The sequence below is a fragment of the Passer montanus genome, unplaced genomic scaffold (genome assembly GCF_014805655.1).
Source record: "Passer montanus isolate IOZ18808 unplaced genomic scaffold, ASM1480565v1 scaffold87, whole genome shotgun sequence".
NCBI lineage: Eukaryota > Metazoa > Chordata > Aves > Passeriformes > Passeridae > Passer > Passer montanus.
The window spans coordinates 1,171,115-1,183,395 of NW_024374034.1; the positions used below are offsets into that span (position 1 = coordinate 1,171,115).

Consider the following 12,281-nt stretch of genomic DNA (forward strand, 5'->3'; position numbering starts at 1 on the left):
CCAGTGCTGATCTCCATTACGGGAGCAGCATGTGAACAGCAGAAGAAGCACTTACCATGAATTCCACACATGAATTCCAATTATAAAAAACATGAAGAAAAGACAGAGTAAATTACAAAATCTACTTAATCTAGACTAAGTGCATTAATATTAGAGTTAAAAAATTGGGAGAGGGACTAATGGAAGGCAATTATTAGACCCTTATAACGCCTTCTGGAGGCAGCAGATGAATATGCTTAAACTGCTAACATTGGTAAATAACCTGTTCTGGTCCTACCCTTTTTCGTCTTATGCCTGTGCCTCAAGGGATTTACAACCTAATTATGCAGCTGGGCCTACAGGTCTCCTCTGTCTCTCATCCCCTCCTTTCCTATCATCCTGTTGGTAATGTACTGATAGCAGGGAAGAGAAAATTCAGTTTAAGAGTTGATATGCAGATAATTCTCTGTTTTCAAACACAGAATTCTGAAATGAGATTTTAGCAAACCCTATCTAATCATAAATCAAGGAAAGCTAAACCAGAACTTTTTTCCATGGAAATCATGGACACAGCAGCAGAGATACAGATATAGAATGGAATACAATATTAGGCGTAGCAGTGCTACTAGCATCACTCCAACTAGAACACCAGGATACTAGCACTGGACAGAGCCACTTTGTCTGGCTTTCTAAAAAAAACCTCAGAACAGATTCATTCAGTACTCCCTGAAATCATGTATAAATTCTGGTTTGTCACATGGATGCCAAGCTGGGCTTTCACCAGAGCCCAGCTTGCCTCCCTTACTCCTTCAAAAGAGGTCACAGAAGAACATATTTCATTAATCTGAGCTCCCCCTGCTGCTGCCTGTCTGCACAAAGCCTGTCTGCAGGGTTGCCTGCAGTTCTGGCACCACTCAGGCCAGCACAGCTGGTCCGCAGCTGGCAGATCCAGAAAGCAGATCAGTCCACAGCACATGCACTTGGCAGCACTGCCCTATCTTTGCTTATCATTTTAAAATCACTGAATAAAAAGCTCAGGTTTCTCTGGGTACAACTGCTGGCAGTTCCTCTAGGTCTTTACAGGTTTTGGTGGTAGCTGTGAGGGACTGAAATATTGAAACACACAATGAATGTGGACACGTTTCAGGCCAAATATATCTAATTATGCATCTAGCAGATGTCCATTTTGTATGCACAGACTTTTCCCCTGCAAATACTTTCTTGCAGATAAAAATGTGTGTCTTTTGCAGGATTGCGGGATTAACTTTTTTCATCCTTAATTGTACAAGTTAAAATGAGCCAAAAAAAGTTAGCAACTTAGCACAGTGAGCACAGACGAGTTCAGAATGCGTCTACACAGACTCTTTTCCTTTGGCATGTCCCATTTCCCTGTCTGAATATAAAATAAGATTAATACTATTTTACTAAAAGTTTCTTGGAAAGATAAAGGAGTGTTACTGTAAGAAAGGTAAAATAACACTGCATAAGAAACAATTAGAGGAAAGAAACAAAATGCTCCAAATCCTTTAAGTATCTATGTCTATGAAATGTCCTAAAGGGCCTTGGAAACCTACTTAAAATCTCTAAATGCTCCACTATCAGACTCTTCTCCAAGTATTTTCCAGCTTGTAGTCACAAACAGTCTTAACAAAGTTCGAAGTAGTTGTACTTAGATAACGTGTTATTTCCCTTTTATATCAGTGGGTACATTCCCAGGAAGATTTTTACAAAAGAAACATTGATCTAGCTTAGAATCAAATTGTGGCTGTATGATGCTCACAGAGCAGAATTAACATCACCATCTCATGGCAAGGTAATAGAATATCTAGAATTTTATTAATCACAAATATTTCTTTTTTTTTTTATTGGCAATTGTATCTTTCTTAGAAGCTGTATCATAACTTCATGGGCAAAGTTAGAAGTTACACTGTAATTGTAACTACTTTGCAATCAATGATTCTTTCCCTCACCTTTCTGGGAATTTTTCCCTCTCACTTTTATTAGAGCAGCAGGAGAGTTTTAATAGTTTTTAATGAGCTAAATCTGTATTAATTTCCAGAATTATAAGCAAGTTGTGTTTTAAACTTCCAAATGCTCCATACATTTTTTGCAAGTGTATTTAAAGACCATCGAGAGACAATCTGGGTCCACAAAATACTGGGCAAGTATTTCTTAAAATGTCTATTTGTTACAATCTGTTGACTCCTTTTGCCTCTACATAATAGGTAATTAACTGTATGTTAACTGCAGTTACTGCTTTTTTGAAAATTGAAAACAACAAACCTCAAACCAAAGAAAAGCTATACATCAGTAGTTTCATTTTATTTTGCTGTATTTTAAAGAATTAAAAATGAGACAGTATGAGGGCAAGACGAAACATATGTAGGCGGCCTACATTAGTAGACAGCACTCTGTACAGAAAATGCAATATTAAACAAAAAAATTGATACTTGTTGTTTATTCAAGGAACACTAAGATCAAGGTAGAATATATTTTTTATTATTTGAAGAGTTCTTTTAAATTATTTAGGTGTCACATATTTCTGGGCGATGTTTTGTCATACAACAACTTAGAAACTTTTTGGCTTTCTTATATTGAGAAGCACAGTAAAACTTCCAACATGTGTTTCCAAGTAAGTTGCTGAATATCATCAGGTTTCATTAAAAGTCTAACTGACAAGAGCAGATACACCTTGGCAGGAACATGCTCCACTACTGGGGTGCCTGGAGCTACTGGGGGTGCTGCTGGCCAAAATCTAGTCCAGCAATGCCCCAGCTGAAAAGGGCCCTGAAAAACCCCACACGCTGGTGGTGTCACAGCTTCGAGAAGCAGCTGCTGAAGAAAACTTACCAAAAGCAGCATGGCTTAACTACATCCATAAAAGTCAGGTATCTATAGTTCTTTGAGGTATGATTTTTTTGTGAATATACATATTTTAAGGTGACAATTGGCATATTGCACTAGCTCCAGCAATTTTTCAACCAGCATTATGAAATAAAAACAAATATTTGCCCTGTAAATATCTGCTGTGTAACAGATAACTCTAAGATAAGATTTCAATGGTTGAATAAAATCAAAATTCATAAATATTAGATCAACATTACTTTTTAAAAAAAGGTTTTGAAAAATAATGCAAAGGAAGTTACTTCTGAAGAAAATCATCTCCTTTCCAATGCCATTTGTCATTGAGATTTACAGAGAAAAACCAGTGCAGAACTACTGCTAACAAATCAGAATTTTTGATGCTATTATAAAGTAGATAAATTAACTGGGAAAACAGAAGTAACATAATGCAGATCTTATGAGATCTGGGAACAAGTGTGGCCATAAGATTCAGGCCCTGAAGAAGCACATATGTCTGGATCTTGTAGAACCAATAAGCATCTGACTTCCTTTGTCTCCACAGATTAAAATTCAATATGCTTAACTGGGTTTTAATGGGCTCACAAGCAATATAACTTTAATCACTATAAATGTTAGTTCAGATATTCCAAAATCACTTGATTGTCACTGTAAAGAAGTTATAGCCTGCAATAAACCATTGTGAAGTACTTAAATTAACATCAGTGATCCTCTTTCTTAAATCAATTCACCTATGAAATAGAAGTTGATTTTTAAATACTCCTCACAATAGCATTTTCATTCGAATCCATTTTTTCAAAGATAAAATACTGCAGAAAAAAAGAGATTATAACTCCTTCTTCCACTCTATCAATTTAAGAGTCAATTCAACAAAGTAATTCAGCATGTGCTCAGATTAATCACTTGAATATATCCAAATGAGACTAGCAAGATTTTAGCAACCAAATTATTCATGTACTCCTTTTAAAGCACTTTTCTGACTTGCAGTCACAAGCAAGCAGAAAAAAACAAGATTGACACATCAGGTGAGGGATCTTAAGCTTCTATCAGACTTCTAGCAGTAATAGAATCTCTAATTGAATATATGTCCCTATTATGTCAATCTCCCAGAAACCATAAAGCTCTTGGCTCATCACCTTTTCATTAAACAAGTGACCCCTACTGTTCTTATTTTTTCACACTCCCTACAATGATTATCCATGGTGTTACCTAATGGAAGTATAAATGTCTCACATGCAGCATCTTCAGACAGTAACAATAATGAGCAGTACAGGAGTGTCTTGCTAAAGGTTGCTTGGAAAGTGAATTTATAGTAACAGGACCAATTTATTCTCCAGGCACTAAAAGCCCTAAACACAATGAAACTTTGGTATACTTTCTTTCTGTGGTAGACCAAAGGTTCCTCTTAGCAATACATGACACCACTATTTTTAGCAGATGAATAGTAGACGAATAGCAGGAGGTAGCTTCTTCTCTTGCTTGTCTAAGAGCTATCAGGTTGGTCTACTCAAACCTGATTCATCACCTTCACTTCAGAATAAACCTCTCCTCAGCTTTTGTGCTCAAAAGACTTTTTTCCACTTTGACTATACAGAGGGCATGAACATATGACTGCTGTTAGCACAGTAATAATAAACTTATTGAGGGGCATAATACCATGCCACCAGCTCTTAGCCACTCAAAGCAAAACAAGATTGCCAAGTACTCCATGAGCACTGGAACAATGAAACTTTTCTCTTCTGTACCAGTTTGTATATGATCAGCTTACAGATTTCAATGATTAAAGCACCAAGTTACTGCTATGGAATGACAGATAACAACTATGGGACAGCAAATTACTGAATATCCTGTTCCTTCCTAGATGTTTTAACAATTTCATTTTAATAATCTGATACTACATTTGGGTATTACAACACATACATCTACATCAGAAGATATAGCAATTTCACAGAAAGGTAACAGCTTAAACGTTGAATAGTTCTCTACTTACATGTACTATGTTTTGTTTTTGGGCTTGGTTGTTATTGTTTTGTTTTTTTTAAAAAACATTGCAACTCCAATTACATTTAAATATTAACTACAATTTATTGGACAACCCAAACCAAGCTCAGGTAAATGTAGCCCTAAACAATTTCTATATATTAATTTCCAAATACAGAACAAACAATACATGAACAGAAAATAAGTACTATAAAAATACAGGCAAAGAAGACATCATACTTGCCATATCAATATAAACTCCTGTTCCAGAGTTCCAAAGATAGCATTAGTCATCATTAGTACTATCCGGGTAGATAACAGCCACCACTAGGTAGTGGTGGCTGTTGTCTACCCGGACTTCATCAAGGCTTCCAGCACTGTATCCCATGATATTCTCATAAGCAAACTCAGGAAGTACAGGCTGGACAAGTGGACAGTGACATGGACTGAGAACTGGCAGAAGGACAGTTCTCAAAGGGTCGTGATCAGTGGCACAGGGTCTTACTGGAGGCCTGTCATTAGTGGTGTCTTGCAGAATTCAGTGCTGGGCCCAGTATTGTTTAACTTGGATGAAGGGATAGAGTGCACGCCTCAGCCCATTCGCTGACGACACAAAGCTGGGAGGAGTGGCCTGAGAGCTGGCAGCCCTTCAGGAGGAACTCAACAGGTTGGAGAGATGGGCAGACAGCAATCATCTGAAATCCAACAAAGGCAAATGCAAGGTCCTTAACTTGAGGAAGAATAACCCCAGGCACCAGGACAGGTACACTAACCTGCTGGAATGTAGCTATGAGGAGAACTTGGGAGTGGACAACAAGCTCTCCATGAGCCAGTATGTCTTTGGGACAAAAAAGTGATCCTAGGGTGCATTGGGAAGAGCACTGCCAGTAGGTCTAGGGAGGGTAATTGCAGCTCCACTCAGTCCTAGTAGTGACCTGGAGTGCTGTATCCAGTTCAGGGCTCTTCAGGACAACAGACAAGGTGCTCCTGGAGCAGGTCCAGCAGAGGCTTCAAAGATGATAAAGGGACTGGAGCATCTCAGGAGAAAAGGCTGAGGGAGCTGGGCCCGTTCAGCATCAAGAAGAGACAACTCAGAGGAGACTTCATCCATGTCTGTCCATGTTTGCAGGGAAGGATCTGGGCACAGACTAGGCTCCACTCCATGGTACCAAACAACAGGACAAGAGGCAAAGGGCAGGAACTGATGCACAGGAAGGGAAGTTCAACCTGAACATAAGAACTTTACTGTGTGGGTGACTAAGAACTGCACATTGTCCAGAGAGATTGTGGACAGACACATTCAAAGGCTGTCTGAACAATCCTGTACAACATGCTCTAGGATAAATCTGCTTGGGCATGGAGGCCAGACTGGATCCAGTGGTCCCTTTCTGCTGAAAACCATTCCCTGATTCTGTAATAAGGGTAAAGGATACAAAACAGACACCGGAAGATTTTTCAGGAAACTTTTTTATCATTAAGTGTCAGTTACAGGAAGAGTGCAAAAGTATTTCTTTATCTGTAATAATCAATCAATATCCATGACCAGAAAATAAAGTACATTAGAGGTTTTAATAAATTCTATAAATTACACTTGCAAGCATAACAATCAATGGTCTTCATAATCCCTATTTTTTTTTTTTTAAGAAAGGTGAGATCTAATAAAATTAAATGCTTAAGTTCCAACTTTTCCCAAAACACAAAGAAAGATACTGGTCTATTATCATCAGCCTCTTGTTGTAAAAAGAAAAAACAACTGGTGCTGCACCCATCTTATCTGAACAGTCATATCAAATGTTGCAAACTGAAAAAAAGTGTTTCCAATTATTTCTTGAAGAAATAAGTTTAATTTAGTTTCTCATCAGTTCCATTGTTTTTCTAATGCCTTCAAAGTATTCCAATAAGCATTATATAGTTTCTATTTAGAAAAAGATACATAACTTTTCCTAGTAGTAAATCCTACTATAAGTCCTTACATCCTGTCATGGTGAATACTTCCTTTAAAAATTTGCTTTCACAAATTACTTAGGCTACTCGACTTTCTTCCTGAATTTCTAATTTCCCATAAGAAAAACTTAAATTTTAGTAAGTTAAATACAAGGCTCAAATTGAAAAGATTGCATAAGACATTGCTTGCATAGAACATGAAATAGAATCATGATTACACCCAGTGAATATGAAGAATATCACATTTAAGTTGTTAAAGCCATGGGACAGTACAAGCTATTCAAGGCGTCTCTTTAATAAAACATGAAGGGCTTATGCCATTTTACCCAGCTCAGCTCGTAATCTCTTAAAAGCTCTTTAAGTTAATTACATCTAAATACCTTTTTTTTTCCTGAGAAATTACAGAAATAATACACAATATGTAAAGAAAAGAAGATGGCCTGGTTAATGCCCTACTAAAATCCTAAGGCTTTAACAATAATTACATAGAAGTACTGTGAACCAGAATTGATGAGGCTAATCACTGCCTGAAGCATACATTATAGGATACCTTCTTTAAAGGGTACTGTTGGTTATGTAATACCCACTACAACCACTGATTGACTTATATGAATAAAAAAAGCTGGTAAATGAAGATAGATAAAATAATTAACAGACATTCTTGCCTGAATTTTGGCTGGCATGTGAGTGTTCCAGGAAGTTGCAGGGGTCACTTTTAGAGCACCATAATACATTTAAAATTCATTAAAAAACAATAGCCCAAAAATGGGTAGAAACTGATCTGGATTTACTAATAAAAAATAAGAAAACAGTTTTGTAAAGTAATATATTAAATAAATACTTCCACAAATGCTCAGAATATGCATTAAGTCACTATGGGAAAATTGTGACTATTTTTCAGGAATAGCAGTAAAATGAAATTAGCTATTCTACTCATCTGAACAAGCCTGTATTAACAAACTCTTGAGCTCTGTGGCACAGTACCAACCATCAGTCTGTGGACATTACTCTCCTCTCAGAAGACACTATTACTACTTGCTGAACTAGCTGCTATTCAACTTAACTTATCTCGGTATAGAGAGGTTAGCAGTTACGCAGCTACTGAAATCCTGATATAAATGGCAAGCAATTCTAAAGCTTGTGACACAAAGAACCTACAGAAGAATTTCTGTTTCTCATGATTTTCAAACAGCAGCACAGTTTGCAACAATGAAGTAACTGCACTAAATAAATTTGAAATTTAATAACCATCTAACACAGTCAAATAATTTATCAGTCATGGTCAGTTGATTTATTAGGTATTTTACATGGACCCCCATAACATCCTTCTCTCTAAATCAGAGAGAAATTAATTTGATGGGTGGACTGTTTGGTGTATGAGGAATTGGCTGGACAGTAATATCCACAGGGTAACAGTCAATGGCTCAGAGTCCCAGTGGGCATCAGCAACAAATGGTGTCAAGAAGAGAAGGTTCTCTGTGGTCTTTCAGTACTTAAAGGGTGCTTACAAGAAAGATGTGGACAAACTTTTCAGCAGGACTTCTTATGATAAAACAAAGGGTAATGGTTTTAAAGAGAAGGTTAATTTAGAGATAAGAAAGTTATTTTACATTGGGGGTGGTGAAGCACTGGCACAGGTTTCCCAGAGAGCTGGCAGATGCCCCATCCCTGGAAACATTCAACATCAGATTGGACAGAAGTCTGAGCAATCCGATCTGGTTAAAGATCTCTGTTCATGGCATGGAGGTTGGACTGGAAGTCCCTTAAAGATCTCTTCCAACCCAAACCATTCTATGATCTTAATATGTACTTGTCTGCAAGGAGAAGCAGAGGCTATGGACCAACTAGGTGGGAAAAAGTTCTGCAGAAAAGGACTTGGTATATTGGAAAGCAGCAAAATGCATGTGAGTCAGCAGTGCACTCGGGGAGTAAAGGAGGTCAGCCTTATCCCTCCACAATGGTCGGGGGCTGAAGCACAGGTCCTGCTGAGAGGCAGAGGGGCATTTTCAGTCTAGAGAGGTGGTTTGAGGGCACATAAAGCAATTTTCCTGTACCTACAAGGTCATCAAGACAATGTGAGGTTCCAACAGTGATGCATGCCTGGAGAATGAGGCAAAAAATGTGTAATTTGAAACAAGAGTTTCATATTGGACGCCTGCTTCAGAACTTTTCCCCATGAGGACCGCCAAGCAGTGGCACAGAGAGGTTGTGCAGACCTCATCCTTGGAGACTTTGATACAGAACTGTCCTGGTCTGGGCTCACAGCTGATCCTGCTGTGAGCAGAGGAGTGGACTAGAAGAGGCCCTGAGGTCCAGATCCTATTCTAATTATATTGCTTTTAGCAAGCCTGGGGTTTCTGGAAAAGTTAAAACACATCATTTACAATCTAGGAGGAAAATAAAAAAGCAAGCAGAGCTCACTTTCCTTTGTAATTCATTCTAAGACACACTATTTAAAATGTATTTAATTTCACATGTAAATGTATATTTTCAAATGCAAGTTTTTTCATTCTTAGATTTTAAAATGTCACCAGCTGTTATCTTAAAATTCTTCTACACTTTTTTTGCAAGTCAATTGTCTTTGATTTTTTTTTTGGAGTTGTAAGCCCATATTCCTTTACCTTAAAAAATATTAATACAGGTGCTGTTTGTCATACTGTTATATTATCATTTTTAAGGGTGTACAGAAAGATTCAATAAGTTTCTTTACCCCAGGCCTCTTCAACTGTTTTGCGATGTTTAGATAGCGTGAGTTCATTTTACTCATTGTAATCGCTAAATCTGTTTGAGAATCATTATTCTCAAAGTTGCAACTCTTGCCATTGTGCAGGTACATCCTGCATTCTGTGTTACTAAATATACAATTTCGTATATGGCTATACTGAAATTCATTTTTCCCAGCATGATCTTCGTTCACTAAAATAACCTAGATTGCTTGGCAGCAACAGTCTATCTTCAGTGTTATTTACTCCCTCTCTTCTTCTTGCATCACCCAAAGATTTCAACAGATGTAATTTTATATACACCTAGAAGATATGCATACAAATAACAAATGAATGCTGATCTCTCCCCAGTCTCTTTCAATATATGACACCAGCCTAAGTTCAAGTTAAGAAACCAAAATTCATGGAAAAAGTAGGAGTAAGATTCTAACATGAAAGATAGATGATGTTAACTTCATTCGGAGGGATATAAAAAGTGGATTTACAAATATGAGCTAGACTAGTCTTCTCATGAATAAATAAATACTTCTTAGCCCCTCTTTTGCTGCTTGAGAAAGAAATTAATGTGACAAGAATACCCAGGAAGAAGAAACTTCCCGAGAAATCAAGCGGTATGTTCCTTGCAGCAGAATACTACAGCTACAAATCTCAACTTCTGTTAAGTATTAGAGAGTTCTCAGTGCTAGAGCAGCAAGTAATGCATTCTGGCCTCTTTCTCAAAGTATTAACAGATTCTTAATCCTCTTCCTGAGAAGCACGGCAAATATAAAAAATGAATTCAGTTAATCTCAAATCTATAAAATACTATCTTTATAAATAAATTATACTAGACTCTACTCCATTTAGTCTTTTTTCATTATACTAAAAGAATCCGGCAGAGTTACAAATACTGCAAGTCTGATGTATGGTAGAGGACACTTAAATTTTAAGATATATTTAAATTATGAGATACTGAAATATAGCCTAAATTCAATTCCCAATTTATACAATGAACAGTTTCTCTTCACTTTATCTATGCTTTGTAGTAAATATTTGACATTTTAATTAGTAGTCCTTAAAAAGATAATTTCTTATTATTATTTTGTAAAGGAATAAATGGGATCACTGAGAGATTAAAAACACAAGACAGTAAAGCCTACAATAGCACTCAACTCTGACACTTTATTCACAGGGCCATACAGTTTTCCAAAATATCTAAGCATTTATAAATTTTTTTTAACCAATCTATTATGCAAACAATTACATAATGTCTCAATTTTTTGTAAAGTATAAAACTAATTCTGCTTGCAGTAGAGGATCATGCTAAAAATAAAATCTTCTTCATGTACTTGCCATCTAGTGTGAAACTAATTAAAACCTAAAGATTCAACTACTTTTTCTAACTTAACAGCACATGTTATTTAACAAAGAATATTTAGCAGAATGTGTGGGTTAAACTTGAACTACTGGATATCATGCACAACACTGTTTCAGCCTGTGAATTTAAGTGTCTCATTCCATCAGACCCTCCTTGAAAGTCCAGTATTGTGCTCTGCATATCAAGAGCTCAAGACAAGCACATCAGGCGTCCAGGTTCTCCTCCTTTGTCAGAATCAGAAACATACTTGCATAATGGAAAATTATTTTAAAAGGTCAATCAAACCTCCAAACAGCATATATCCTACATACTCAGACCTATCAAAGTTATGAAATGACAATCAGTTCAATAGCTTCCATCTTGTCCCTTGTTTTCCACACAACAGAAAAGTGCAGCGGTCACAGTGACTCCAAGCCCGGGCACAATTCTTCTCCCTGCACTTCTTCATCCACTGTCTTTCCAGAGCTTTCTGCTCAATGTACAAGGTTTATCTATCTGCCTGAATGTTTGACTCTGTAATCAGAAGGTAACACAGACATAGCACAAATGGGATAAACAACTGCAGTTTCACTTGCAAAGTAAATTAATACAAAGATAAATATCTAGACATAGAATCTAGCCCCACATACTATCAGTTTATTCTTTATTTTGAAAAACACAGAGATGAGATGATGAGACCTTCTCTCTACTCCTTCAAATTCGCAATACCTACAATCCTGAGGCACAGCTCCTATAAACACCAGCTCTATTAGATCTCACCAGTTTGTTGCAGTTGTTGTTTGTTTTTTTAATTATTTTTTAAAAATCAGAACAAAGACTAAACACAACCAAGAAAATATGATAACTAGATGTACACAGAGTTTGGAACCAGATATGATCATGGTCTAGCCACCTGTGATTTGTGCTTTCAAGTTTTCCCCGTGACCCTAGAAAGATTAAAAAAAAAACAAACCTGGATTGTTTGGCAAAAATGCTGTTTCAAAATAAAACAAATTATGTTTTAGTTCAAAGTTTGCTTTAATCAAATATAACCAAGGTAGGTTGTTGAAGAATACACAAAGAGCTTTGCTATAGGGTAAATTTAGGGAGGACAGCCCCAAGTGTCACCCTAGGACAAGTCTGTTAAAATTTGCAGTCAGTGCTCTTCTCAATTATACCAATCTACACATGTGGATAAAAAAAAATCAGCTGACTGTTCTTCTGAGACCAGCCACAAGCAGCTGTCTATGCCTCTGTCTCTTGCTACTCTTCTAGACCCTCATTCTAAATATGGTGTCTTGGTACTTGCTGTTTTGTCTTCTAGGTATTTTTGATACCTCCACAGCTATATATCTTTTTGATATATATCTCTTTGAGTACTTCTAGCACACAGATAAAGAGTGTACTCCAAAAGCAATTAATCTTTCAACAGTACATTTCCTGTGTTCACACTTCCT

At 36.9% G+C, this 12,281-nt stretch overlaps 1 protein-coding gene across 2 annotated transcripts in view; it reads right to left on the minus strand.

The window, feature by feature from the left end:
- The window catches only part of FBXL17 (F-box and leucine rich repeat protein 17), a 280,165-nt gene that overhangs the window by 152,534 nt on the left and 115,350 nt on the right, over positions 1 to 12,281 (minus strand). The window contains exon 7 of one of the 2 annotated variants that reach the window (XM_039733407.1): positions 10,642 to 11,358. The exons of the other annotated variant lie outside the window; for it this stretch is intronic. Coding sequence (XP_039589341.1) covers positions 11,337 to 11,358 — 22 coding nt within the window. The 3' untranslated portion in view covers positions 10,642 to 11,336. Of the gene's footprint in view, positions 1 to 10,641; positions 11,359 to 12,281 lie in introns of those variants that run through there. 2 annotated transcript variants of the gene reach the window in all.